At 41.3% G+C, this 26,439-nt stretch overlaps 1 protein-coding gene across 3 annotated transcripts in view; it reads left to right on the forward strand.

Moving 5' to 3' along the window:
• The first annotated feature begins 5,616 nt into the window (after positions 1-5,616).
• The window catches only part of USP22 (ubiquitin specific peptidase 22), a 41,675-nt gene continuing 20,852 nt past the window's right edge, over positions 5,617-26,439 (forward strand). The window contains exons 1-5 of one of the 3 annotated variants that reach the window (XM_063430239.1): positions 5,617-5,995; positions 8,024-8,100; positions 13,067-13,363; positions 21,693-21,825; positions 25,749-25,862. In XM_063430239.1, coding sequence (XP_063286309.1) covers positions 13,244-13,363; positions 21,693-21,825; positions 25,749-25,862 — 367 coding nt within the window. In that variant the 5' untranslated portion in view covers positions 5,617-5,995; positions 8,024-8,100; positions 13,067-13,243. Of the gene's footprint in view, positions 5,996-8,023; positions 8,101-13,066; positions 13,364-21,692; positions 21,826-25,748; positions 25,863-26,439 lie in introns of those variants that run through there. The other 2 variants (XM_063430240.1, XM_063430241.1) reach the window with 2 other exon arrangements.

Here is a 26,439-nt window from a genome sequence, read left to right on the forward strand (position 1 = left end):
AGCCAGTAAGCCCACAGCCTTCCAGCAAGCCCACAGACTGCCAGTCAGCAACAGTAATTAAGGTAAGAGGAGCCAACTTGGCCTAGGTATCAGCTATGTTGTGTTGCTATATTGTGAATAGGAACCAGAGTGTTGGAGAGACCCCCCTCCAGGCCCCATTAGACTCCATTGTAGTCTCTAATGGGACCTGGAGGAAATTCTTTCTAACACACTCTCTAAAGGACACTGAGATAGCCTCTGCTAGAATGCTCCCCCCTCCATGGCCCATTAGCCCTCAATTGTAGTCTCTACTGGGGCCTGGAGGCGACTGTTTCCAGCAGGGACACTGAGATGGCCTCTGTTAGAAAGACTCCCTTCCAAGCCTATTAGACTCCATTGTAGTCTCTAATAGGGCCTGGAGGGGATTCTTTCTAACACACTCTCTAAAGGACACTGAGATAGCCTCTGCTAGAAAGACCCCCCTCCATGGCCCATTGTAGTCTCTACTGGGGCCTTGAAGGGATTATTGCACTTTTGTTCCTTGTGTCTAAAGATTGTGTAGGGTGTGGCTGGAGGCGGTGCATGGAGGCGGGACATGGGTGGCGCTTGCTGCGGAGTATGGGTGGGGCCTGTAAGGGGCCCTTGATTTATTTTGCCCGGGGGCCCTGAGGGTTCTCAGTCCGCCCCTGCCCCCTACTAATGCTTTCCACACTGCCACACAAACTGCTCACTGACACCTATACACACATTACACAGCCTTATACATCACACACAGAAAGCCACAAATATACACTTAACACATAGCTACAACACTTTCAGACACCCTACACAACACACAACCACACCGCACATCCACTAAACATTTTTAAAAATATTCAATTTACATAACAATAATAAAAATAAAAACAAAATAGGGGAAGAATTTCTTGGTGCACACTCTAATAAAATTGGCTGCGCATGCCTATGCACACATGTGGCGGCTTTACCGAAGTCTGGGCAAATGAGCTGTGCAGGCCAGCAAAGAGCGTTAATACTGGCCAGATGGTCAGACTGCTGAAGAAGCAGTCCCTCAGGGATTGGGCATATGTAATGTCATAGCATGGGCAGGTCATATGGGTAGGACATTGAGATGTCACTACATGGGGTGCCAGAAAATAATGTTTTTGCCTAGGGCGGCAAAAATCCTTGCCCCGGCAATGTACATGATGCTTGGGAAGTATAACTGCTTTAGGTGTTTTCTGTTGATAAGTTTCTGTAATTAGGCCCATCATAATTGTCAGCACCAGGCCCAATAGGCTCTTAATCCGGCTCTGACCAGGACCAACATGAATAACTTAGGTTCCACTTAACTAAGGCCTAACTAAGGTTTAACATTTGTGGATAAGGTTTTCAAATTATTGAATCTTATTAGGCAGCTTTTCAAATTATTTTCTCAAAATAATGAAATATAAAAAATGTATCCTATAAAAAAAATATATATTAATCTTTCAAAAATAAATCTAAATATAAAAAAAATTCAAAATATTAAATCAATTGAAAAGCATATGCAAAAATATTAAATCCCCTCTTTTCGTATCATGTGCCCGCACCCCATTCGAAGGGAAGTAATTCGCCTCCATAACGGGGACCACCCCGATACCCCCCATTTAGAATGTTAGATTAGAACTTTCACACCTCGCAACATAGTGTCAAACCACAAACCGCAAGGGAAATAATTAATGTACACTCCTCTGGCTGGCTGCCATTTGTCCAGATGAACGCCAGCTAGGGGGAGCATTCGTGGATTGTTTCCTGACTCGTTCGTTTCCCAAACGAGGGCTTGCCCAGTGCCCCATTAGAATGTTCACACCAATCAATTAGAATGTTCGCTCTCGCAACATAAGTGTGAAACCACAAGGGAAGTAATTAATAAGTGCTTCTCTGGGTGGCCGCCATTTCGTATAAACGAATGGCACCCATGGAGAGCATTCGTATCCCGAAAGGAGATGCTTCCCTTGCAGAGACAGGGTCCGTTGTGAGGGTCCCTGAGGTCGATGTGAACCCTTTTTGGGGCACTGACAAGTTTGGCGGGCTTTTCGGTGACCACAGAGACAAAGAGACCACCTCTTTTCCTGCAGCCAGGCTTTTCTGTGCCTGGGAGACAAAGGGACAGTCCCTTTTTCCCACCCCTGGACTCCCAGGCACAGAGGCTTATGGCAAGAAAACCCCTGGCAGCTAGTGTGGGAAACCCTGTGGTTCCAGTGGTGGGCTTTGGGGACAAAGAGAATAAAGTCCATTCCCGCGCTAGGGTCCCAGGGAGGGGGAGGATCTTGAGATGTGTGTGTGGCCAATAAAGCGTTGTTGTACTTCCTGGACTGTGTGCCGTCCAGTTACTGGGGGGGGCGGGATGGGTCTCTTTATATCCTGAATGGTTCCTGTTCAGCTGAAGGAAGGGATATAGTACAGAGTGGTCAAAATCAAAATCGACACCAGAATGATGCAGGGCACCATTTGTGTATAGGTGTTTGTGACTCCTATATTGAGAGTATAAATGATTTCTGTAAATTTTCTTCACTATTTAGTATGCCAGAGGGTTAAATAAAAGATGAAGTAACTTCTTGTGGCAAAGATGCCTCTGCCACAAACTCCTGGAGGAGCATGCTGGCTAGCCTCCTGCCCAAGGACTATGGGCCATGTTTAAAAAAAAAAAATGTTTTTAAAAAGGTCTGTTACATGTCCCATAGTCCTTGGGCAGGAGGCTAGCCAGCAGGTTCCTTCAGGAGCTTGTGGCAGAGGCATCTTTGCCACACTTCTACTGCTACTCAACTGCTCAAAGTTTATCTTCGCGATTTCTAAAGCATATTTGACTACGTGAACAGAAGCTCTCATCAACTTTAGTGCTCACTTTACCAAGGCTATGTCTATATTGTGGGAACCAAGGGAAAAGTATCAGCAGATGACATCTGTGAGGAAGCTTCATGGTTCTTGGAAAAGACATTGTCTCAATGTCAGGGCTTTTAGCAAAACAATTTGTAGCGATTTGGTAGGAGAGTCTTATCTTTGATTGTGTTGGCAAAATTAAAGACTTCATGATTCCTGCTTTTCTTCCATTCCTGTAGCAAATCCCATATGTGATGCTGCCATAGTTGGCCAGGAAAACATACAATGTATTAAAAAATGTCCTTGTATTAATCTATCTTACTATAATATTCTTTTTTACTGGCAATTTCCCATGGCAGCAGGACCCGGCGCCACTGCTAGACGAACTAGGCAGCTGCATCCCCTGGTCTGACAGGAATTTCTCACTGAGAGTGATGAACTGCTTCCTGTCCTGGGAGAGGGAAACAAGCTCCTCTACCCCAGTCAGTGGCTCGGCCACGCTATGTGGAGGAGGGAGATGAACAGGCACGGGGAAGGAGAGACCACAAGGAGGGTTAGGAAGGAAGAGGCACACAGAAGACTGAGGGGCAGGGGCGTACCATGGGGTTGGCCAGACCGGCGCCCGCCAGGGGCGCAGGCCAAGGGGAGCGCAAAAATCCCTTGTCAGTCAGACTAACAATTGATTTTTGCGCCTCTCGGCTTGCACTCCCAGCGCCCCCAAGGCTGTGTGCGGCTCCATAATGGAACCACACGCACTGTACACTGGGAGGGGGAGCGCCTCCCCCTCCCACTCTGCGTAGGAGCGCTGGTTGTCACGTGACCACCCGGCGTGCAGTGTGACTCAATACGCCCGCCGCCACCACCGGAGACTGAGAGGCCCCCCCTTCCCTGCTATGTAAGTTAAAACAGCAGGGAGGGGAACCAACAGTGTGCAGGGGGGAGAGCAGAGCTGGAGTTACCATTAACTCAGGTGCCGGCTCTGTGAGGAAAAAAAAGCTCAAACCAGTCCTCATGGCCCATCAACAGTCCAGGATTTATGTATTTCCCTGTTTTATTCCAATGGAGATAAACTAACAAAAACTGGACTGTTGGTGGATCTTGAGGACTGGTTTGGGAAACGCTGCATTACAGCAAACCCTATCATTGGCATTATTGGGAAAGCATTGTATAAGAAGATTTGCGATTTCATGTGCACTGGCAGGACTCAGGAACTTTCAATTCCTCTTTATTCACTTTTTATGGGACATGGAGGATGAGGAAACAAAATATAATGTTAGATTTATTTATTTAGCTTCCCTTTACATGGAGGAAAACTTTGATCTAAAAAAAATAAGTTTTCGTTTTTTCATGATGGGGGGGCGGGGGGGTAGGCGCCGATATGGTTCATCGCCAAGGGTGCTGGAGACCCTAGGTACGCCTCTGCTGAGGGGGGCCAAAGAGACATAAGGGATGAGGGGACAAAGATATACACAGAGGGGCTTGGTGGGACAAAGTGACCCACTAAAGTGCTCGGGGGAAAGATGCACATAGAGGGGCTGAGGAAGGGCATAAAAGGTCACACAAAGGACTTGTCAAATTTTTATTTATGGAGGTGGAGGCGCAGGCGCAAGTAGCTGGTCTTGTTTAGGGTGCAATATTCAATCCTGAATGGTTATATTTAGGAAAACACCAACATGTGATGCTGCCATGGTAAAAAGCAAGGAAAAGAAAGACTCTAACAGCAAGTTGGATTTTGATTCTGTTTTCTGAATAAATAGAGATATGAATAGAAAGTGGAGACAAAAGGAAAAGAAAGACTCTAACAGCAAGTTGGATTTTGATTCTGTTTTCTGAATAAATAGAGATATGAATAGAAAGTGGAGACACAAGGGAGCTTCTAGATGTATCTTTTTGAAAATGCACAATAAATATAAAACAATATCAATACAAGTTTATGATATATAGAGGAAAGCACTACTAAAAAAAAAAAATCAATGAATGTGAGAAGTGTACTCTGCCAGTTCCCTGAAAATTAGTGTGGATCAGGTTAAAATAATACTGAACAAACTCTTATCGATGTGTACGTAACACAATCGAAACCCAGGCTTAGTCACTAAAGTATGAAATGTCAGGAATTCAATGTGAATCTCGAATTTCAGGTCCGTACAGACCCAATGGGAAAAAAAAACAAAACCAGCTATGTTTTTACTTCGTTCTTTGGGTCTTAAATGTGCAAAACTAACTGGAATTCCCCACAATTCACATTTTATTTAATGACCCTGAATGGCTAAAATGCACATTTCTGTATGAGACCAGCACCCAGCCAGGTATGCCAGGCCTCACAGGGAAAGTGAGTGCGGCTGATAACGCTGCAGGTGATAAGGTCTCCACCAGCACCACCACACTTTCTTTACACCGTGCAGGAAATCAGTGAGTTTCCATAAGCGGATGTGACACAGGAGAACAGCAGCAGCGAGCCTGCTAAGGGCGTAACCCGGCAGTAGCCCATCTCCATGGATAGACCAGCCGCTCTCCCAATCACTCCGCTGGACAACTCCCTCTCCTCAATCAGGTATGCAGGGTAACAGCGGGCGGAAACGCCCACTAGGTGACGTCAGACTCAAACAACCAGGGCTCGGAGACACGGTTGGGCCAATGACTGCTGTGGGCGTGTTCGAATAAGCCTTGCCGCTGAATGATTGACAACTAAGGGGGCCCCTCCCTCTCAGCCAGCAAAGAAAGCTTATGAACCGGGGCTGGTGGGCGGGCTCGGGAAGTTGACTGACACATCCTTCGGCCAATCGCCTCTCCTCTCCGACTTGCAGGGCCCTGGGAGAAAGCCACCCCCGCCTCGTTGTGTGGCGCGGCCGGCGGGAGAGGTGGGATCCTTTAGGCAGCATCCCCCCTCGCTACAGCCTGCGAGAACAGAGGCTGCTACCGCAGGTACAACCAGGCCGCGAGCAGCGTTATCAATGCCCGTCCGGCGCGGTGTCCGCAGCGGGGCTCGGTGACGGCCGCTTCCCTCTCGTGAGCATCCCAGCCGCGTCCGGCGCTTTGTCTGCAACCAGGGCGGGTGAGGCGGAGACACGAGTGGAGGAGGAGGAGGGAAAAAGGGTAGCGACCCCCCTCCCTCACCTCCATGGTGGAGGTATCCGAGGGTACGACGCAGGTATAGGGGGTATGTATGGGGGCTAGGCCGGCTCCCGGGCTCTCACTGATCTCATTATATATTATTATATTACATATTGTATCATTATATTATATATTGTATTATTATTATATAGGGAGGCACGTCCTCCCCCCCCCCCCCCCCGCCTGCCTGCCCGGGGCTCGGCGGGCAGCGCTGACTGGGGGCTCTGACCATCACCGGAGGATGTTCACATTGATACATTGTACGCGGCTGATAACGCGTGGGAGAGCCCAGCTTCGCACAAAACAACCAAATGTGAAACGAACGGTTTGGAAAATGGTGGTTGGTGTTAGCCCAGGAGAGACCTGTATCTATTCCAGTGTGAGACTGGCTCTACTATAGCCAATAATGCAGGAGGGTCCTCGTGTGTGTCAGTGTACTATGCCAAGCACTGGGGACCTATAACAAACATTTATTGTGTGTGTATGTGTGTGTGTGTATATGTATGTATATATATATATATATATATGTGTGTATATGTGTGTGTGTGTATATATATATATATATATATATATAATCTCTATCGATTTATTAGTTGCTGGGTTATATTTGTAAATACGGTACATTGTTCTTGGCGTATACTAACAAGCTTAGGTTGGGCATAGCATGGCTACTGCTGCCATACTTCTTGGGTGCACCATTTGGCTAACATTTCTGAGATTACCACAATATATTGCTTGCTGGGCAACCTGGGCTAGATGCTGGCTAGTGGCCTTTGGATACGTGCTGGCAAAATATGTCCACTTTATGGCTGACTTGATAGTAAACACTTCAGTGTCTGTCTTAATATTTTGTGCCTGCACACTCCCAATGTCACTGTAGTATGTATCATCATGCCTCATCCCTAGCAGAAGTGAGTGCATGCTGGCCAGACTTGCCATGCCCATGGTAAATGCAAGCATTAACCTTTTTCTTTTGTCTGCTGGGTAATGCTTGTTGTTATATTAACTTCTTGCTTGGAATTTATCAATGCACTTCATTTGCAGTGTTGGTCTGATATAAAAGTGTGGAGCTCTAAAATGGCTCAGTGGAAATCTCAGTAAGTGTTACAGTTGCAACCTTGCTCTTTTTACATAAAATATGCGGTTCACTGTAAACAAAGTTTTCCAGCATGCATGTAACAAGATATGTGAATATCTCAAGATATTGCTTTATACTACAACATTAAGTTCATAATATGAATTCAGATGCATTTAGTACATTGCAATTGTATCTTATAACTCCATTTTAAAAGCTAGAAGAACAATCATTAATATTTATAGTCTGAACATGTTTCCTGGCTCAATAAAACCATTACATTAAAGTCTGAGAGAATCTATATAGCATAAATATTGATGTCTGTATCCCACCTTTGTTTTTGCAAAATTGACCAACCCATATTACGTCTGAGGCTACTTATTGGTCAGCGTGCCAACAATTCTCAAGGAGTAATGAATTATGGATCTATATTTTTAATTTCGTCTCGCGAAGGTGAAAATGGCTATGGTGTGTGTCTCTATTGCTACTTTAGTATATATATTGTTTTTGATACTCTAGCATCACAAATAACTGTTGTATAGCCAAAACTTTAAGGTATGCTATTAAATGTAAACCTCAATATGTGCATGTATATTACAAATACTAGAACATAAAGCATATGAATCCTTCAACTGCAATCTGTGCAGTTGCATCCATAGGATAAAATTATTATTTTTTCTCTCTCAAGTGTTTTTCCCTAAAATAGCACTTGGGTGCCCTTTATTTTTGTATATCTGAGTAATGCACAACTCCTATATCGACAAATCTTGATTGCAGAATAGTGCAATATGTGCCGTCACGTAACTTCGACTATGAAAAGGAGGGAAAAAAAACCCTCAACTTTAGTAATCTCCTTTGCTTGGCTTTCTAGGAGTGTAATCATATAATAAGGTTGAGAATGCACTACATATTCCTAAGAGACATGCACTGTTTGAGTGAAAGATTTACTTTGTTAAATTGTGCCGTTTACTTCTGATTTTCTTTTTTTTTTTTTTTAAGAAATCAGAGGAAGTAAGCCTTTAACTGGCTTGGATATCTGTGATCTTTACCAAGTTCCATTGTCAACTCAATGAAAGGTGAGTTTTTTTTTCTTCTCTCTTCCCATATTAGGATTTACTATTGATTTTCCTACACTGGTGTTCACCTCACATTGATTTATGACAATTTAAAACATTGCAAATAATTTGCTGTATATCTTCCTGTAAAGAGCCCTTTCACAACCAGGAAGTCCTAAAACCGGACATGTTTGTGTGAGAGATCTGGTTGGTTATTATATCTCAACAGCTTTCTGGTTGCTCATGAAGTAAGTAGCAACATGGTGAATATCTGTTTTCTCTAGAAGAAAATAAAATTTCAGTGTAATCAGAATTCTGAAGCAACATCTCAATGGCAAAGGTTAGGCAAACGTAGCTTATTTGGGGGGAAATTTAATCTCAAACTCTCAATTTTGATATTTGGATTTTATCCACGCTGGTTAACTTGTCTTGGTGTTTTAACCTAAAATTTTAATTTCACATTGAATTTCCAGCAATTCACATTTTTGTGAATAACTGATGTATCTTCCAAAAGTTACCAATTTAAAGGGAACTTGTTATGGGCAAAACTACTTTTGCTCTTAAAAACAAAATAAAATATTTCATTTATACATTGTACTAGCAGGTTTGCTAGCAAATATATAGATTTGGGAAAAATACCCTATTTAAATTTATTTTTGTTAAAACTAGTGCTCTCCCAGTTCTCAATCAATTCTTTGGCATAGACTTTATGCTGAATAATTGAGGGTGAGCAAAAGAGACCAACCACAAACAATCTTTCTGCTCTTCACATATGGCAACAGCACACGCGCATCAGTTGCTATGGAACGGTGTGACATGACATTACTCCGTTCAGACATCTGCGTTGTGGAGGTTTTCCCTGCTTGGGAATGTGTCCTTAAGAAGGGCACATTAATGAAGAGAAATGCCTACCATTGTAAGCATCATGTGATTAAGGAGCAAAGCGTCAGGTAAGTCATTACATCCTTTAATACTTGGTGAAAATAAAGTGTAGGTTAATTAACATTTTTCACTCTGTCTTCTTAAAGGAGCACAATAGTGTTTGGAATACAAACCTGTATTCCTAGTGCCAATGTGTACCTATTTACATGTTTGGACCCAACTAATTTTAAGCATTAAAACTCTTGCCTTAATCTTTCTGACGCGCTGGTATCTTTGCTGTCTTCCTGCCCTTTTGTCTGTGGTCATCAGTTTTGATCCTCATTGAGTCCCACTGCATTTTTATGGGCAGTTTTCAGTGTCTTCATGCAGAGCTTTATTCAGAAAAGGCAGCATTTACACTGCTCAGCCTGCAGGGATAGGCTATTTGCTTGAGAAGCACTGCATTAAGTTGTAGTTGTTCTGGTGTCTATAGTGTCCCTTTAAACCATCGAAAGAAGTGCAATTTTATGTTGGCCTTTTTGTAAAGAATACATTGTTTTTGTACATTATCTTTTTAGTTTTAGATAAGCGAAACATTGTACGATATGGATCCTCCACAGAGCCAATTCCTTGCAACTGTCACTGGTGTCGATGAGGGATTGACACTTCTTGACGTTGGTTGCCCCACCCAATGTCAAGAAGTGTCAAGTGAAGGAAAAATACTGAGACAATGAAGTCCCTTCTTTTGTTTCAGTATATATTTGGCTTGGTTGGAAATTCAGTGAAATTCCAGTACATTTAATCATTATTTCATGGAGTATCTTTTTTTTTTTTTTTTTTTTTAATATATAAAACACTCATTTTGTGACCGTTATGCTTTAATTGTTTTTCGTTCCTTTTAATTCTTGAGTATTATCTGTGTGATTTCTCCCCAAACTCCACCACTCTTTTTATTTTATTTTTTTTCCTGCCCTCTCTTGCAGGGTATAAGCACTTTTGCTCTGTGCACACACCCCAGTTGTTGTATATTTTTTTTTTTTTAGTGTGTGTGTGTGTGTATATATACCACTATAGGCACCCAGACCACTTCAGCTCAATGAAGTGGTCTGGGTGCCAGGTCCCTCAAGGGTCAACCCTGCAGCTGTAAACATAACTGTTTCAGAGAAACTGCTATGGTTACATTAGGGTTAATCCAGTCTCTAGTGGCTGTCTCATTGATTTTCACAGTGAGCAAATGCCAGCGTCCATAGGAAAGCATTGAGTGCTTTTCTATGGACTGGCTGTGCATGCAGCTCTTGCCGTGCATGCGCATTCAGCTGATGACCGAAGGAGGAGGAAAGGGTGAGTGTTTAACCCCCTTCCTCCCCATAGAGCCCGGCGGGAGGGGGACCTTGAGGGTGGGGGCACTAGAGTGCCAGGAAAACATGTTTTCCTGGCACTATAGTGGTCCTTTAAGTGCTTAGGTTTTGGCAAAAAACAAAACACAAAAAAAACCTAAATACTAGTAAGAAGACACTCTCCACAGTATGCCTATGTGTTCATCTCTCAACTAATTGCATGTTACTTGGGCAAAACAGAAGTTTTGACTCCAAACACAATTTACTAGCTGTAATCACTTTCCAGATATTCAGGCATGATGCCTCTGCGGAACCGATCTGAAGTGTCTATGCTCCTACCCATCTTCCTATTTCTATTGGTGCAGTGCTCTTACCTAACCGGCTATCTTGGTGAATGGAGGAACAATGGATAGGCTGTTCTTACTGTACAGAAAATACAGATGCTTGCTAAGCATGACATTGTGTTGACAGTCTTATGCAGAAACCAATGCACAGGGTCTTCTGGAGAAGTATATTCCCCTATATATTTCAAGATAATGTGCTGCAGTGCCCCCGCACGCATTTATCTGCTTTAGTTCATGAAAATGACTTATTCAAATTACAAATGGATTCCCTTGCTAGCATTCAGCCAAGTCTCGGGATTCTTATTGTATATAAAACCATTGCCAATGGATAAGTTGTCAGAAAAAAAAAATGGAAATCACAAAAAACTGTTTGCATCTAAAGAACAGAACTTCCTGTGCTGTTAGTGCAGTTGAAAGAGAAGGAAATCTACTGAAATATTGGTAGTCACATGGCACCAAAGCACCCATTTTGTCTGTTTGAAGTATTCATAAATAAATGAACTTGCAATAGGTGTGGCAACCTCGTCTGGGGAAAACAAAAACGTTTCTTAGCTGCAATATGTGAAAGACACATGAAGCATGGAATGGAGAGTAAGTCCTAATGGAGATGTATTTGGAATGCACAGCTATGTCTGCCATAATTTACATGTAAGAGATCTAGTCGGATTAAAATAAGCTAATAAATACTGTATGTATAGAATACAGTGTGACAATACTTTTTTGCTGCTTAAAGGACCACTATAGTGCCAGGAAAACAAACTCGTTTTCGTGGCACTATAGGGACATTAGGTCCCCCCTTCCCGCTGGGCTGAAGAGGTTAAAACCCTTTCAGCCACTTGCGTTTCTCCAGCGCCAGGCTCACTCGGTGCTGGGGAACTCATCCTCCCTCTGCCGATGTCTGCGCCGACTGCGTATGCGCGGCAAGAGCTGCGCAAGCATTCAAACCGCCCATAGGAAAGCATTACTCAATGCTTTCCTATGAACGTCAGCGTCTTCTCACTGTGATTTTCACAGTGAGAATTGCGGAAGCGGCCTCTAGTGGCTGTCAGTGAGACAGTCACTAGAGGCTGGATTAACCCTCAGTGAAGCATAGCAGTTTCTCTGAAACTGCTATGTTTTCAGTTGCAGGGTTAAAATTAGAGGGACCTGGCACCCAGACCATTTAATTGAGCTGAAGTGGTCTGGGTGCCTATAGTGGTCCTTTAATAACTTAACCCAAGTTATTAATGGGTGCATGCCCATTTACAGCAAGAGTCTTTGTGCTGAACAACTCATTGGCCAACTTGTAGTCTTTTAATAATGCTATTAAAGGGACACTATAGTGTCAGGAAAACCACTTGGTTTTCCTGACTCTATAGTACCCTGAGGGTGCCCCCTCCCATGGCGCTGAAGGGGTTAAAACCCCTTCAGATACTGGCCCTTTTCCCCCAACGTGCTCCTTTACCTCTCCTCCCCCGTTGACGTCAGCATTCTTGTCTGACGTCACCGGCGCCGAATGCGTATGCTCGGCACTGCCGCGCGTGCATTCAAAGTGTCCGTAGGAAAGCAATTTTCAATGCTTTCCTATGGACGCTCTGCGTGATTGAGGCATAATATGCTTAGGATGCCCCTTTAATCTTTGTTACTTAGGATGCATGATATAGGTCACTGAAGAGTTATATTCAGATTGATCTAGCCCCCATCCATATCTTGAGCTTCTTAAAATTATTTAATGTTCACTCCATCCTCATGTTTCCCAAAAAGATGCTTTGCACCTCATGGAGGGTGAAACTTCTTTGCAGAGTTTTGTGATACACATTCTTCTACTCTGCAACATCCCTTCTCTAGCTGATTGCACAGATACCTGCACGTTTGTAAATAGAGACTCTGCCATTGTAATTCATGGAGAATATAATAAATCTTACCCTTGTGAACAAATGGAAATACTCTGTACAGTTAATTGTGCAAGTAACTAAATTATTGTGACAAAATAGGCTGACCTACTGTTGCATATATTCTGGGTGTGCTTCCTTATCTGAAGTTCTGAAACTGCCCTAGAATGCATTTGCGGATATGCCTGATGGTTTCTTATGAAGTCATGATTCATGAATACACAAAAGCTCTTGATTACTTACATGATTTTTGTCTGAGTTGTACTTCCAACCAAGCAGCTTAAAGGTAGCCGAACCTTTTAGAACGGGGTAAGCCTGGAGAGGAGCTAAAAATAGGTATTCACTTATGTGTGTTACAAAATAATTCTCAGGCTATAATACATGTAATCTTTAAAAAATATATATATATTTCTCTCTATCCTTAAAACAGTGACGCCAGATGTGAGCAGAAAATATGTACCGTAATTTGTAAGGAATGTATTTATTTGTAACTCCCTGTGAATGTGAATTCAAAATAAAAAATTTGAAATTTTAATGAGGTAACTGAAATATTTAAAACCATTTCTCTTATCAGATTTGTTGAACAGCACCTTTCCTTTGCCTATGTTTTAACCGTGGGAGTCAACAAGGAAGGTTTGACGAAAGTGAGGCGGGAGGGGGGGGAGGCTCTCAGCCCTGTCCTCCTCCTCCCAGGGGTGCAGCCAATCGTGTCTTCGGACCCCCGCAGCTGGAGAGTGGATGTGGGTTTGTCATGAGTCCGGCCGGCTGCTCCCATGTGAACAGCTTTAAGGTGGAGAATTGGAAGCAGAACCTGCGTGTGATTTACCAGTGTTTTGTCTGGAGTGGGACTCCAGAAACTCGAAAAAGGAAGGTAAGTGTATTGTACATCAAACTACCCTTTTGAATAATTCAACATAATTCTGTACATTTTTTTTTTTGTTTAAAAACAAGCCAATCAAAGTATTAATGGGTGCATGCAACTATACATTTCTAATTTGTGGCTGCATATTTTAAATGCAGGTAACTGTTTCTCAGTCATGGTATAAAGGAAAGTAGTGGTTCTGAAGATAAAAAGGGAGTTTCATGCTTTCATTGAATACAATAATATAGAAAACATCACTTTTTCCTCATAGAACCAAATAGAATTCACTTGCAAATATGACCTATGTATCAAAACAGTCACAAACTGCAAAAACAACTTGCACTGTGTCACCATCCATTTGTCTTTCTTCCAACAATGTACATTTCTCATAAACACACATCATGCCAATGGGTTACTGCATGAGGGCATTTATTCTATAGATCTGTTACTGCTGAAAATGTCATAAGCCCCCGTTCAAATTTCTGAGAAAAAAGACTGGCTGAGAGGATAGCGCCACTTCCTGGCTTCCCGTTTTGATTTGAGCTGGAAATCTATGGATGTGTTGTCCTCTCTGGCAAAAGGTTTTCTTTTCAGTCTGTTTAATCACGTATATATTTTATAAATCTACGTTAAAGGAACACTAGTGCCAGGGAAAACAAAGTTTAAAAACCCTTTGTCACTTACCTGGGTCTGGCGCCAATATTCCTTGGCGCTGGCTCGGGTCTGCCTCCGCTCCTCGTCAGACGTAAGAAGTGGGGTTACTCCACAAAGCGAATTATTGCAGTTAATTTTAATTTTAATTTTTTTAAAACTGTAATAATAAGCTTGGCAGGGTTAAGGGACCTGGGTCTATGCACCCAGACCACTTCAATTAGTTGATGTGGTCTGGGTGCCTATAGTGACCCTTTAATTACTTGTTCATGGTTCAGTTTAATACTGAGTTTTAGAATTGCAAGCTTAAACCACTGTCCAGTCCACAGTATTTGGAAAGTAGTTAATCTTTCAATTCTAATAATTTTGTGTGGGTTTTTGGTGGGGAGGTGGGGTGGGGGTTACAATATGTCCATAATCCAGTGGCAAGGTGGTCTGATTGCTGTAGCTGTGTTCTGCCTTTAGCAGATCACCATTAGTGATCTAGCCAAATGTATGCTCAAAAAGCTCCTCTCAAGAGCTTTTTAAAAGTGCCTGTTTCTCTTGAAGTCAATACTAAAATAAGGCAGAGGGAACATGCGGTTATCTTGTAAAGCACTTTAAAAGCTAAAGTGTTTTTATGGGGTTGTGTACCTTTTTTAAAGTAATATGGCGTTTGGGTTGCTTAACTTGATCAACTATGCCATTCATTCATTAGTGTGGCTGTAGCTATGGCACTTGCTGTTTCTGGTTCAGCAGACTGACAGTGCCAGGATTGCTGGCTATAGTGATTCGGCAAAAGAAGGAAAACAATATGTAAACTAATGAGGCATTATTAGGATACTATATGTACCAACATCAGCTTGTGTATTTAGTTGTTAAAAGGCTAATATTGATAACTACAAAACAATCTCGTAGACTCTGAAAGGCCACTAAAGGAAGAATGTCAGAGCACAACTTCAAAGGGGGCTTACTACAAGATACATACCACCGGTAAGTCTTAAAGCCAGACATGGGTTACTGTATGCAAGTATAGTAATTGTGGAACAAAGAGTAGGTCAACCTTCTCTATTCATTACCTATGGCTAGTATTAAGAAACGAGCATGGCGCATGATCCAAAGTATAGACCTCATAGAGACAATGCGGCATACACAGGAACTGGCTCGCTTACCTTTTGAATTTGCTCCTCACATCTGCAGTTTGATGCTATTGAGCGGTAAAGAAAATGGGATGTGATGCCTGTTTATTGCTATAGTGTGTTTAATGCTTTTTTTTTTTAGGCCTAAAAAGGGAAATGGTTCAATGGACTAGTCACTGACCCTACCTGAACAAACATACCTTTCCTTTGCCATAGATTGGCCTGGAAGAGCATACATAGAGAAGAGGACTAGTGCCCAGTTAAATTAATACTGTTGTAAATAGAAAAACAAAAGTCAATTTGGAAGAATTTCCAATTCTCTTATCACTGCTCTATTTTCTTGTATGCATGTTTACTTGTTTTTCACTGATATTCGATTTGATAAATATTGCCTGATGAGCTACATAGTCCCAGGCAGTCTTTGATAATAATAATTCTTGCAACCAAGCACTAAATATAACTGCTTTTGGTGAAGACTGAGATCCTCTGTGAAAAGAGCTGGTTGTCTAAAGCTGCATGTATACACAAAATGTCGTTTGTTTTTTTTGTTTTTTTTCATTGTATATTTTTATTATAACAGAGGGTTCTTACAGATAAAGACGACAGTTTACAAAACTTGCGAGCATATGACAGTATATCAAAATGTACACACTAAGTTATATGTACCATTAAACAATGTCATACTTATGGAATGCTGTATTCATATTTTAATGGTGTAGTCTAGTTCAAAATCTTTAATTGAGTAAAAACTGACTCCTGGCAAGAAAGAATAAGCCGCATAACAAATATTGGCACCATTTATTAGAAAATCCAGGCAATGCTATGGAGGCTCCAACAGAGCTTATATAAGCAGTGTGAAGGACAGATGCACGGAGGTGTGCTTTAGTGGACTTGGTTCATGTGTGCCAGAGTTTTGCATTACTGTACACTAAACAAATGCTTCTTAAAGAAACACTCACACAGGGCACCAGGGATGGCACCAAATAACTGGTAGACAACTCCGTGTTGGCAACCGGGTGGATGAGTAAATCATGTCATTTGTGGTCTGAGTACCAGCCCAATGTTGATAGTGTGTGGTGTCTTCTCTTCTCTCCCCAAATATTGGATAGTATCTACAGACTCCTTTCACCTTTCAGTAAACTACACTGGTTACAGTACAATCATGTGAATGAAGTGTTATAGGTGTCCAGAATCCACTGATGCTTTATTCATTTTGAGAGTAAATCAGATTTTGAAGGGACACTCCACTGCCCCAATACAAAATAAATGACTATTGGATATTGCCCGAATGAAAACATCCGTGCACATATGACACATATTTTCATCAAAAACGGCAGGCCTCTTCTAATCCTACCCAGACTTCGTGACTATTAAGTCACAGAATTCCCAATGCACCTCAATAAGAAATCTTTGCAAAGAGGTGCTCTGGGCAATTTCTTCTTCTTGAGTTCAGTGCAAATAGGCTAACCAAACCAGGAAGTGACAGGACCTGTTGTCTGCTTGAAAATCCAGGTGGTGGGTTAACCAGTTTCATTTTTAAGTGTCAGTTTCCATTGAAATCTGCACTATCCAAAATGAAATAAATAGGACACACTCTTCGCACGCAAAGCTTTTCAGCAAGCTAAAGTGCTTTAGGGTTCTGGAGTGTCTCTTTAACATTTTAAGTTGGGGCACGACAAATCCCAATTGCCAGGTCACCGTGGCAACTAGAAATTTCGCCCTGGCGCCCAGGATTTGTCTGCCCTTTAGATAACACAGCTGTTGCGGGAAACTTTGAAGTCTGCGCATGAGGGAGCACTAATCTTCCTAAAGTTACACTCTGCTCCCTCATGCGTTTAGTGATACCGGAGCCGAAATATGACGTCACTCTGGCCCCGGCATCACTGCAGAGAGCACGCAGTGGCGAAGAGAGGAACTGCAGAAAGATTATAGAGTGCAGCACACTGGACCTCAGGGTAAGATCAACTCTGCTCTCCCAAAGGTAGGGAGGCTGGATGGACTTTAATCCGTTTTCCTGGTACTGCAGGTCACCTCTCCCTCTCACCACCCATCCCCGGTTGCTGAAGGGGTGAAAACCCCTTCAGTGACTTACCTGAGACCCTCTGCCGATATCCCTCGGCGGTGGTTTCGGGTCGCCGCCGCTTCTCCCCTTCATCGCGTCAGCCGACGGGGGAGACTGATCCCGCCAGCTGAGCATGCGCATTAGAGCTCTCCATAGGAAAGCATTGAAAATGCTTTTCAATGCTTTCCTATGGGGAATTGAGCGATGCTGGAGGTCCTCACACAGCGTGATGACGTCCAGCGACGCTCTAGCACAGAAAACCTGTGCTATGAAGCAGGAAGTGCCCTCTAGTCCACTAGAGTTGTTAACCCTGCAAGGTAAATATTGCAGTTTATGAAAACTGCAATAATTAGTGTTTCCGGGTTAAGGGTAGTGGGAGTTGGCACCCAGACCACTCCAATGGGCAGAAGTGGTCTGTGTGCCTGGAGTGTCCCTTTAATAAAAAAAATTAAAGTGTGTGTGTGTGAGAGAATGTCTTGGGTACCATCCCCCTCTAATCGCATGATAAAGGTGTTTTTACTTTTTTTCCACAGTGCCAGTTTTGCTGTGGCTGGTACCATCTCCATGACTGAGGTAATCCATCTTTATGTTCTCTGCTGAGCCAATGCTTTCCCATATAAAAGCATTGGGAGGATATTACTGCAAAACACAGCAGCGTATCTCCTCATAAAGATGCATTGAATTAATGCATCCCTATGAGGAACATTCAGCGCCTCCATGCATAGCATGCAGCTCTGATTTAGGACTCTAATGGTCATCTAGGTGTGACTGTCACTAGATGTGTTACTAAACAGCAATGTAAACTCTGCCTTTTCACATTTTAAACTGTAGTGGTTCTGGTGACTAGGGTGCCTTTTAAGAATTGCATTTTTCTTGTTGAAAATGATACTTTAATAGTTTAAAAGGAAAAAAAAAAAGTCTGCTAACTTTTAGCTGGCTCTTGGATTCCAAGCCCTGGTTTATGTAGACTCCCCCTGGTGTAAGTCTGGCTGCTCGCAAATAATTTGAACATTTCTTTAAACAGCAGCAATAGTGTCAGCGGATGCACTCCTCAGACCAGTGGTGGCCCATAGCAAGTAATTCTCCAGAAATGTACATATTTTTCAGAAACATTACACTTAAAGGGTGGCAAGTAATAGGCTGAGAACATCATTTTAACCTCTACCAATTGTTGCTGCTCGGACAATCATTGCTTAACACTTAAAGGGACTCTACTATAGTTTATTGTACTTGTTCTGGTGCGTATAATTCCCTTCAGGCTTTTTGCAGTAAACCCTTTTTGAGAAAAGGCATTGTTTACATTACAGCATAGGGATACCTCCACTGGCCACTCCTCGGATGGCTACTAGAGGTGCTTCCTGGGGCAGCAGCACTGACACTCAGTGTGTCCACTCTCTGCATGGTGAAATTGCATTGATTCAATGCATCTCTATGAGGAGATGCTTATATGGCCAAGGCTGTGTTTGGCTTGTGCTGGGTCTGCCCCTGGTATGCCTCCTTGACAAGCTCAGCCAATCCAAGCATTGCGATTGGCTCAGATCATCACTTCTGATGTCGGCCAAGAATGCAGACTGGGTGCCGGGGGCAGGAGCCACAGATAGGTGTTTTTTTTTTTTTTCATGCTATAGTGTCATGAATACATATTTGTAGTGTTTCTTTTAAAGGCTCAGGTGGACGCCATTAAAACATGTATTACCATCGCCTTCTTCCCCCTCTTCATTTTTCTGAATGGGACCTTCTAGGATCTTGAACTATGACTGTACATGGGCTTTGCACTTGTACTTTTCTCTTACATAACTTGCCTATTCACTGATCATAAGCAGCTTTTGACAGAATTCTAAAAAAATAAACCCTAGGATTGGGGGAAGAGTCACAAAGACACCATCCACAATACTTGACTATCAATAAGCAACAATGACGATGGCGGCAATTAAAGCAGCTCTGCAAAATAGGAAAAGGCCAATGGTGACCTCTCCTTTTAATGCGGCGCCGTATACTTCTTTATTCAACTCCTGATGCTACAACCTACAGGAGCGTACATCAGTGCACTGAGGTTCCTGCGGGAGCCTTGATGGACAATATACTCCGCCATCCTCAGTGTGGAATTGAGTTGACTGCAGTAGCTGCCTTTTGTCAATCGTAGGGAAAATGCGTACGGAAATATTTCTTACTTTACTTTGTGCATCTCCTGACTGAGTTGGAATTTCATAAAAAATTCCAACACTATCACTGAGTAGTTCATAACAATTTTGATTAAAACTTACATTTTGGGGGCTATAATATATGGAGCCTCAGTTTAAGTGTGTGTGTGTGTGTGGATTTTATTCAAACCTCCACACATTTGTGGTGGGGATGATATTCCTCTCTAGGGACAGGTACAACACTGCATAAGTGTTTTAATATTCCTTCAACAGATGTTTTCAGCCGGTTTGTAGCACAGTTGGTAAATAGAAAATAATTAAAGTGAAACAAATGGTTTGAGGTTTGGAGCAATGAACACCTGCTCTATTATTAACCCCTGCATTGCTGTTTGTGATACATGGGATTACAAGGGAGCAGATTTTTGGAACTCTCTTGGATATCAGAGGTCTGTGTGGCTTGGGGGATTATTTTACTATAGGTATCTGCCCATTGTCTTGCTGAAGGGTAAATGGTGAATTTCTGTACCTTTTCCTACAAAATTGTGTATGTGATTCCTATTGGAACAGATTATGGCGAATTGTAACGGTTTGATAGATTATAATTTTTATTTATATAATGCTATCAGATTCCGTAGCGCTGTACAACATATGAAGTAGATCTATGCATTCATATAATCACTTCATCCATACACTGACATTGTGATGTATGCCTTGTCTGGATTTTTGTCACATCTTCTTGTGCATGTATCTTTATAATTAATACAAAAAAAATTATATATATTATACATAAAAAAAAAGCCATAGAGCTTATTCCCATACAGATAGTGGGAAGTGCTGAATCAGAAGTGCACTTCTGGTAACTCTCCCCAAATCATGCTAATTAAGAATATACTTGGCCTCTTGTGAATAACCCCATACTTCAAGTCAAAGTGAAATGTATAAAACCTTTGATGTGAAAATACATTTAGAATGTATGTGGCCTACTAGTGTTTGAAGTTGTGCAAGTAATGCTTAAAGATTACAAATGGGATTGGGGTGGTGATTTTTTTTTTTTTGGACTGCTTAAACTGGTTAACCATACCCTGTTTCTCAGGAATGCTGGGAAATAGTCACATTTGTTTACTTTCAAATGTGCACAAAATATAATTGCACAATACTGGTTAAACAGTTGTAGTCTGGAATGTGCCCCCCTCCACCCCCCTTTCTCATTTCTGCAACATAATGGTAAAACACATCTCTATCAATTTAATTTGCCCTGAGCTTAGGTCTGTGTGTCGCCTTAATAGCACATTAGAAACCTTTCACGTTTTGCTGACGCGGGAATGAGGAGGTTTAAGGTAATAGATTTTAGACTGCATCTTTGAACAGTGCTGCAGAATTGGCAGCCTTAATGCTGTAATGGAATTGGCCACTGCAGTGGTGCAATGCAGGAAATGGCTGTATTGTGCTTGCTATTCTCAAACTATACAGACATTGCAACATCTTTTACATTGCAGTTTGTGTACAGTTAGTGAGTCAAACGTCAGGAACCACCCAATATCTGTAAAATCTTGCTCACAGCTTTTGTAATAGGACTATTGGAGTACCTATGTAATAATATTTTATACCCATAAAATGAAACTAATATAGGTAGGTATTTCATAGTTTGCAGGAGGGGGGGGGGGACTTATATATATTTATATTGTGTATATGTGTATTCTACTGACAAACGTAATAACCACTATCCCAGTTAAAAATACATGTTGCCATTGTTTGTTCTGTCTTTTTTTTTTTTTTTTTTCTTGTAAAATGTTCTTTTAAGATGTTTAGGAATGTTTGACATGGTGTTTATATATATTTAATCCTGAATTTTTATATAAACAATTGCAATTCTTGTACCATGAAGGCAAGCAAATCGTAGAATACTAAGAAAATGGAGGATACTTTAATTAAATAGATAATTTATGCATTTGTGTCTCTAGGGAAACTGCAGAGAAAATAATTCAGTGTATTGCTTGTGGGTTCCATTTTGTTGGTATACCTAGGTTGTTTCTGTCCTCTCAGGTCTTAAAGGCTAGAATTTTAATTTTTCTAAACTCTAAAAATGTAACTTTTAATTGCATAAGTCAAACTTCATAACTTTTTGTCTGATATTCAGTTTGTATGCATCCACTCCCCCATCACACAGTAAGGTCTTTTTTCCTGTAATCTGGCCACTACACTTTTATTTTTATTTTTCTTTCTCTTGGCAAAATGGTGAGCCCAACTTCTAGCATTTGAAAACGTTTTCTTCTAATACTGCATTACAGTTGTCTCCCTTTCAATAAGCAGAACTAAACAAGACCTCCTAAACCCGCCTAATTTGGACTTTATTTTCTTCCCTACAGGCTAAGTCGTGTATCTGTCACATGTGTGGTGCACACCTGAATAGACTTCATTCTTGCTTATACTGTGTTTTCTTTGGATGTTTCACGAAAAAACATATCCACGAGCACGCAAAGGGTAAAAGACATAACCTAGGTAAGCTTGCATTTCTCTCCGTGTGTGTGTGTGTGTGTGTGTGTACACACAGAATGCATGTAACTTGAAAGGTCAAAAGTCTGTAAGTTAACGTGTTTAAAACCTTCAAAAAGTAAACCTAAATTGGGGGAATTTTTTTTTATATAAAAGTGTTAAGCAAAAAATGATACTGGTGTATCAAAAAACAAGATGTGCAGGATATCTGTATTATTGAATGACTTATGTCTAAAGTAATGCACTTGCAATTCCCAAAGCTACTTCAAACCAGCTCTTGGGATCAGTTTAACTCTTGGTGTATATTCCTCTTCCCATTAACTGGAAGATGCAGCAAATGAATATAAAGAGAACCCATGAGTATATTGGCAAAACCTTTATGCAATATATAGGCAGTTAACACTTTACATTGGATCTGTAAGAGCCTTAAAAACAACCCTTGCCTCAAGGTTGGATCTCTCCTGCTGGTTTTTTTTAAAAAAAATTTCCCTCCATGTGTGATCCTTGGCACAAGCCACAAAAATGACTATATTTACAAACATTTGCCATAAGTAGTAATTGCAATATATTTGTTGTGGATTCATTTAAACGTATACATATATTCGTATCCAATACCAATATAAACTAATAATATTAATACATGTCCATAAATTATTATGAAAGTACTTGTAACTTTTTTCCACACCCACAGCATAAAGGTTTATTATTTGCATATGAGCAATCATAAATTGCAAAAATTTATAAATCATCTTCTGTGTAAAATGAGAATGAACTTTATTACCGTATTTTTCGCTCCATAAGACGCACCTCACCATAAGACGCACCTAGTTTTTAGAGGAAGAAACCCAGAAAAAAAATATTCTGAACAAACTGTCCCATAGTGTTTCTTACTATGGGACAGTTTGTACAGAATATTTTTTTTTCTCCCCTGTCCCATAGTGTCCCCCCCTCCCATAGTCTTCTCCTCTCTCCCATAGTCTTCACTCACCCCCTCCCCATAGTCTTCACCCACCCCCTCCCCATAGTCTTCACCCACCCCCTCCCCATAGTCTTCACCCACCCCCTCCCCATAGTCTTCACCCACCCCCTCCCCATAGTCTTCACCCACCCCCTCCCCATAGTCTTCACCCACCCCCTCCCCATAGTCTTCACCCACCCCCTCCCCATAGTCTTCACCCACCCCCTCCCCATAGACTTCATCCACCCCCTCCCCATAGTCTTCATCCACCCCCTCCCCATAGTCTTCATCCACCCCCCCCCCATAGTCTTCATCCACCCCCCCCCCCATAGACTTCATCCACCCCCCCCCCATAGACTTCATCCACCCCCTCCCCATAGACTTCATCCACCCCCTCCCCATAGACTTCATCCACCCCCTCCCCATAGACTTCATCCACCCCCCCCCATAGACTTCATCCCCCCCATAGACTTCATCCCCCCCATAGACTTCATCCCCCCCCATAGACTTCATCCCCCCCCATAGACTTCATCCCCCCCCATAGACTTCATCCCCCCCCATAGACTTCATCCCCCCCCATAGACTTCATCCCCCCATAGACTTCATCCCCCCCCCATAGACTTCATCCCTCCCCATATTCTTCTCTCCCATACTGTCCCCCTCCCCTTGTCCCATAATTACTTACCTGTCTTGTAGCGTTGGCCGGCAGCACAGGGCGCACCGCGGTAGTGGAACTTGAATTTCATGTTCCGGTTTCCGGCGGGACTGAAAGGAAGTGCGCACTCAGCTTGTGCACACTTCCTTTCAGTCCCGCCGGAAACCGGAACATGAAATTCAAGTTCCACTACCGCGGTGCGCCCTGTGCTGCCGGCCAACGCTGCAAGACAGGTAAGTAAAGCTTCATATTCGCTCCATAAGACGCACAGACATTTCCCCTCACTTTTGAGGGGGAAAAAAGTGCGTCTTATGGAGCGAAAAATACGGTAATAAAGCTAACAATTATGGAAGCATTATTTTAAAAAAAGTCCTACTTTGAATTCTACATTAAGACTTAATACTGTAGGGCGGCAGAGTGTCTTTAATTTAAATACTTTTTTTTTTTTTTTTTTTTAATATTGAAATAACTTGGGTATTTCGGATGCTTATTAAAATAACTTAGAGGCAGAATATTTTTTTTTTTTTTTTTAAATTTATTTTTTTGTGTTAAACAAAATCCAAAGGCTTCACAGTGTGGTACAATAGGTAATTTATTCAGTATAATATATGACTAAGGCTCGAGGCTGAATCGTTGTATATGATTTTTGTTCTCCTGATCCTGAATAAACTTCCGGTCTAACGACACTGTTAAGAATTTGGATTTTAAATACTCCAAAGGAACTGCAGATTTCTTCCATGGTGCTCCAGGTGTGGTATCAGAAACTATCTGGTTCCGAGGGTAACATTATGTATTTAAAAAATAAATAAAAATAATAATTTTCATTAGAGTATGAAGTTGTCTAGCGGTACGTATTGCACACTGTCGGTTGCAGGGGCATGTTTGCATGTAAATCACATTACTCGTGAAACAGGTAATTCAGTGTGTCCTTTTTTTGGTCTTGTTTCTTCGCTCCTGTCCCCCCCCCCCCCCCAAAAAAAAAATCCTTTTTTTTTTTTTTTTTTTTTTTAGAAATAAACTTTAATTAAATGTTTTTATTTTTTTTAAATGGCTACATCTCTACATACACAATACTGGGCTGTGTTAGAACAAAGCTCTGCAGGTGGGGGTCTTCAGCTAAAATGAGCCAATTATATTTTTCACGTTTTGGCTATTTACTGCAAGCCAGCGTAACTTAAAGTTATTAATGTGTTTGTGGTGTATATAGCCAGTCCCTGGAGGCATTTTCAGAAAAAAGCAGTGGTTACATTACTGCCTAGGGATACCTCCATCGGCAGTCACTCAAACTCCCACTAGATGTACTTCCTGGGTCAGTGCTGCATAATGTACAGTACATTCAATGTCTCCATGCGTTGCAGGTGTGCCTTTAGCGGCTGTCAGGAAGAAAGCCACTAGAGGTTGGCATAACCCCTAATGTAAACATAGCAGTTTCTCTCAGTTTATTTTTTTTTTTTAACATGTGAAGGGTTAAAACCTGAGGGACATTGTACCCAGACCACTTCATTGAGCTGAAGTGGTCTGGGTGACTATAGTGTCCCTTTAAAGTATGTTATTTTTTATATTTCTTCTGTTTTTATAATGGTTTTATTCCTGTGTATTAATAATTTTTTTTATTCTATCAGCAGGGTGATATTGTATTTTTTTTTTTATTTATGCATGCGTATACGCATATAAAAAAAACCTTTTTGTTGTGGGTGTTGGAAAACTAATTACAAATAATTTTTATATTTATCGTTGATGTGTATTAGCTTATATTGGTATTTGATGCAATGTTGGATGTATGTTTAAATGAATCTATTTACAGATTTGTTTATTATAATACATTTTGTGATCGTTGTATACAATTCGATTTTTGTAATATTTGGTTTTTAAGACGCACTAACACAATGTAACTTTATTAGCGTTTAGTATACATGCCCTGATTGTAAATACCAATATTAAACTATAATAGTATTATGCAAGTAGAGCAATTAAAATCTGGCAATGTGATGTATTTAAATTATAATTTGGTAAAATGAGGGTTATTAGGAAAGATTGTTTTTATTATAGCACAGATCGTATACAACACACTATTGAAGATGTTAATTGGGCAAATGAGGTTTGGGAAATGGACCAATTAATACATTTTTAGATGGATAGTAGGACCCTTCGTGTAAAGAGGAGGCAGACACAGGACTCCTTGGTAAACCTCAGCGGCACTCTTTTTATGTGTGGTGAAAAGAATGCTTTAAGTATACCCTGGGAAACATACATATGAGATGTAACAGAACACGTTTGCTTATATTGTAGTAGTACTCATTTGTGTTTTGTCTTCAGCCATAGACCTATTGTATGGGGGTATATACTGCTTTATGTGTCAGGACTACATATATGACAAAGATATGGAGCAAGTTGCCAAAGAAGAACAAAGAAAAGCTTGGAAACTGCAAGGTATGTGTATTTGTTTATTTTCAAACGGTAAAAAATGTATGTGTATTGTATGTATGTAGTGTATATTACTATTAACAATCCTAAACCACTATTTCCATTATGGAAATGTTCTGTATAGTGGTTTCTGTGTTTTATAGATAAAACACTGGCTAGTGCTTTTATTTCTTCTGATATCACTTTTTTAATGCACATTCAAGGCAATACATTCTCCCTAGAAATGTGTTGCATAATAGTCTAGGTTAAAAAAAAGACTAAAGTCCATTAAATTCAAAGTTTAAACCCATTCTTTCATGCTGTCCATCCAAAAGAAAGACTAACAGTTGTAGCAATTTCCAATTGTGCCACTAAAAGGGAAAACCTTTTTCTTGCCACCATGATGGCAATCCGATTTTTTTTTTTTTTTTTTTTCTTGGATCAACAACCTGTTCACATACACTGATCAGCCACAACATTCAAACCACTGACAGGAGACATGAATAACATTTATATCATTACAATGGCACATGCCAAGGAGTGGGATATATTAGGCAGCAAGTGAACAGTCAGTTTTTGAATTCCGTGTGTTGGAAGCAGGAAA

The sequence above is a fragment of the Pelobates fuscus genome, chromosome 8 (assembly GCF_036172605.1).
Source record: "Pelobates fuscus isolate aPelFus1 chromosome 8, aPelFus1.pri, whole genome shotgun sequence".
NCBI lineage: Eukaryota > Metazoa > Chordata > Amphibia > Anura > Pelobatidae > Pelobates > Pelobates fuscus.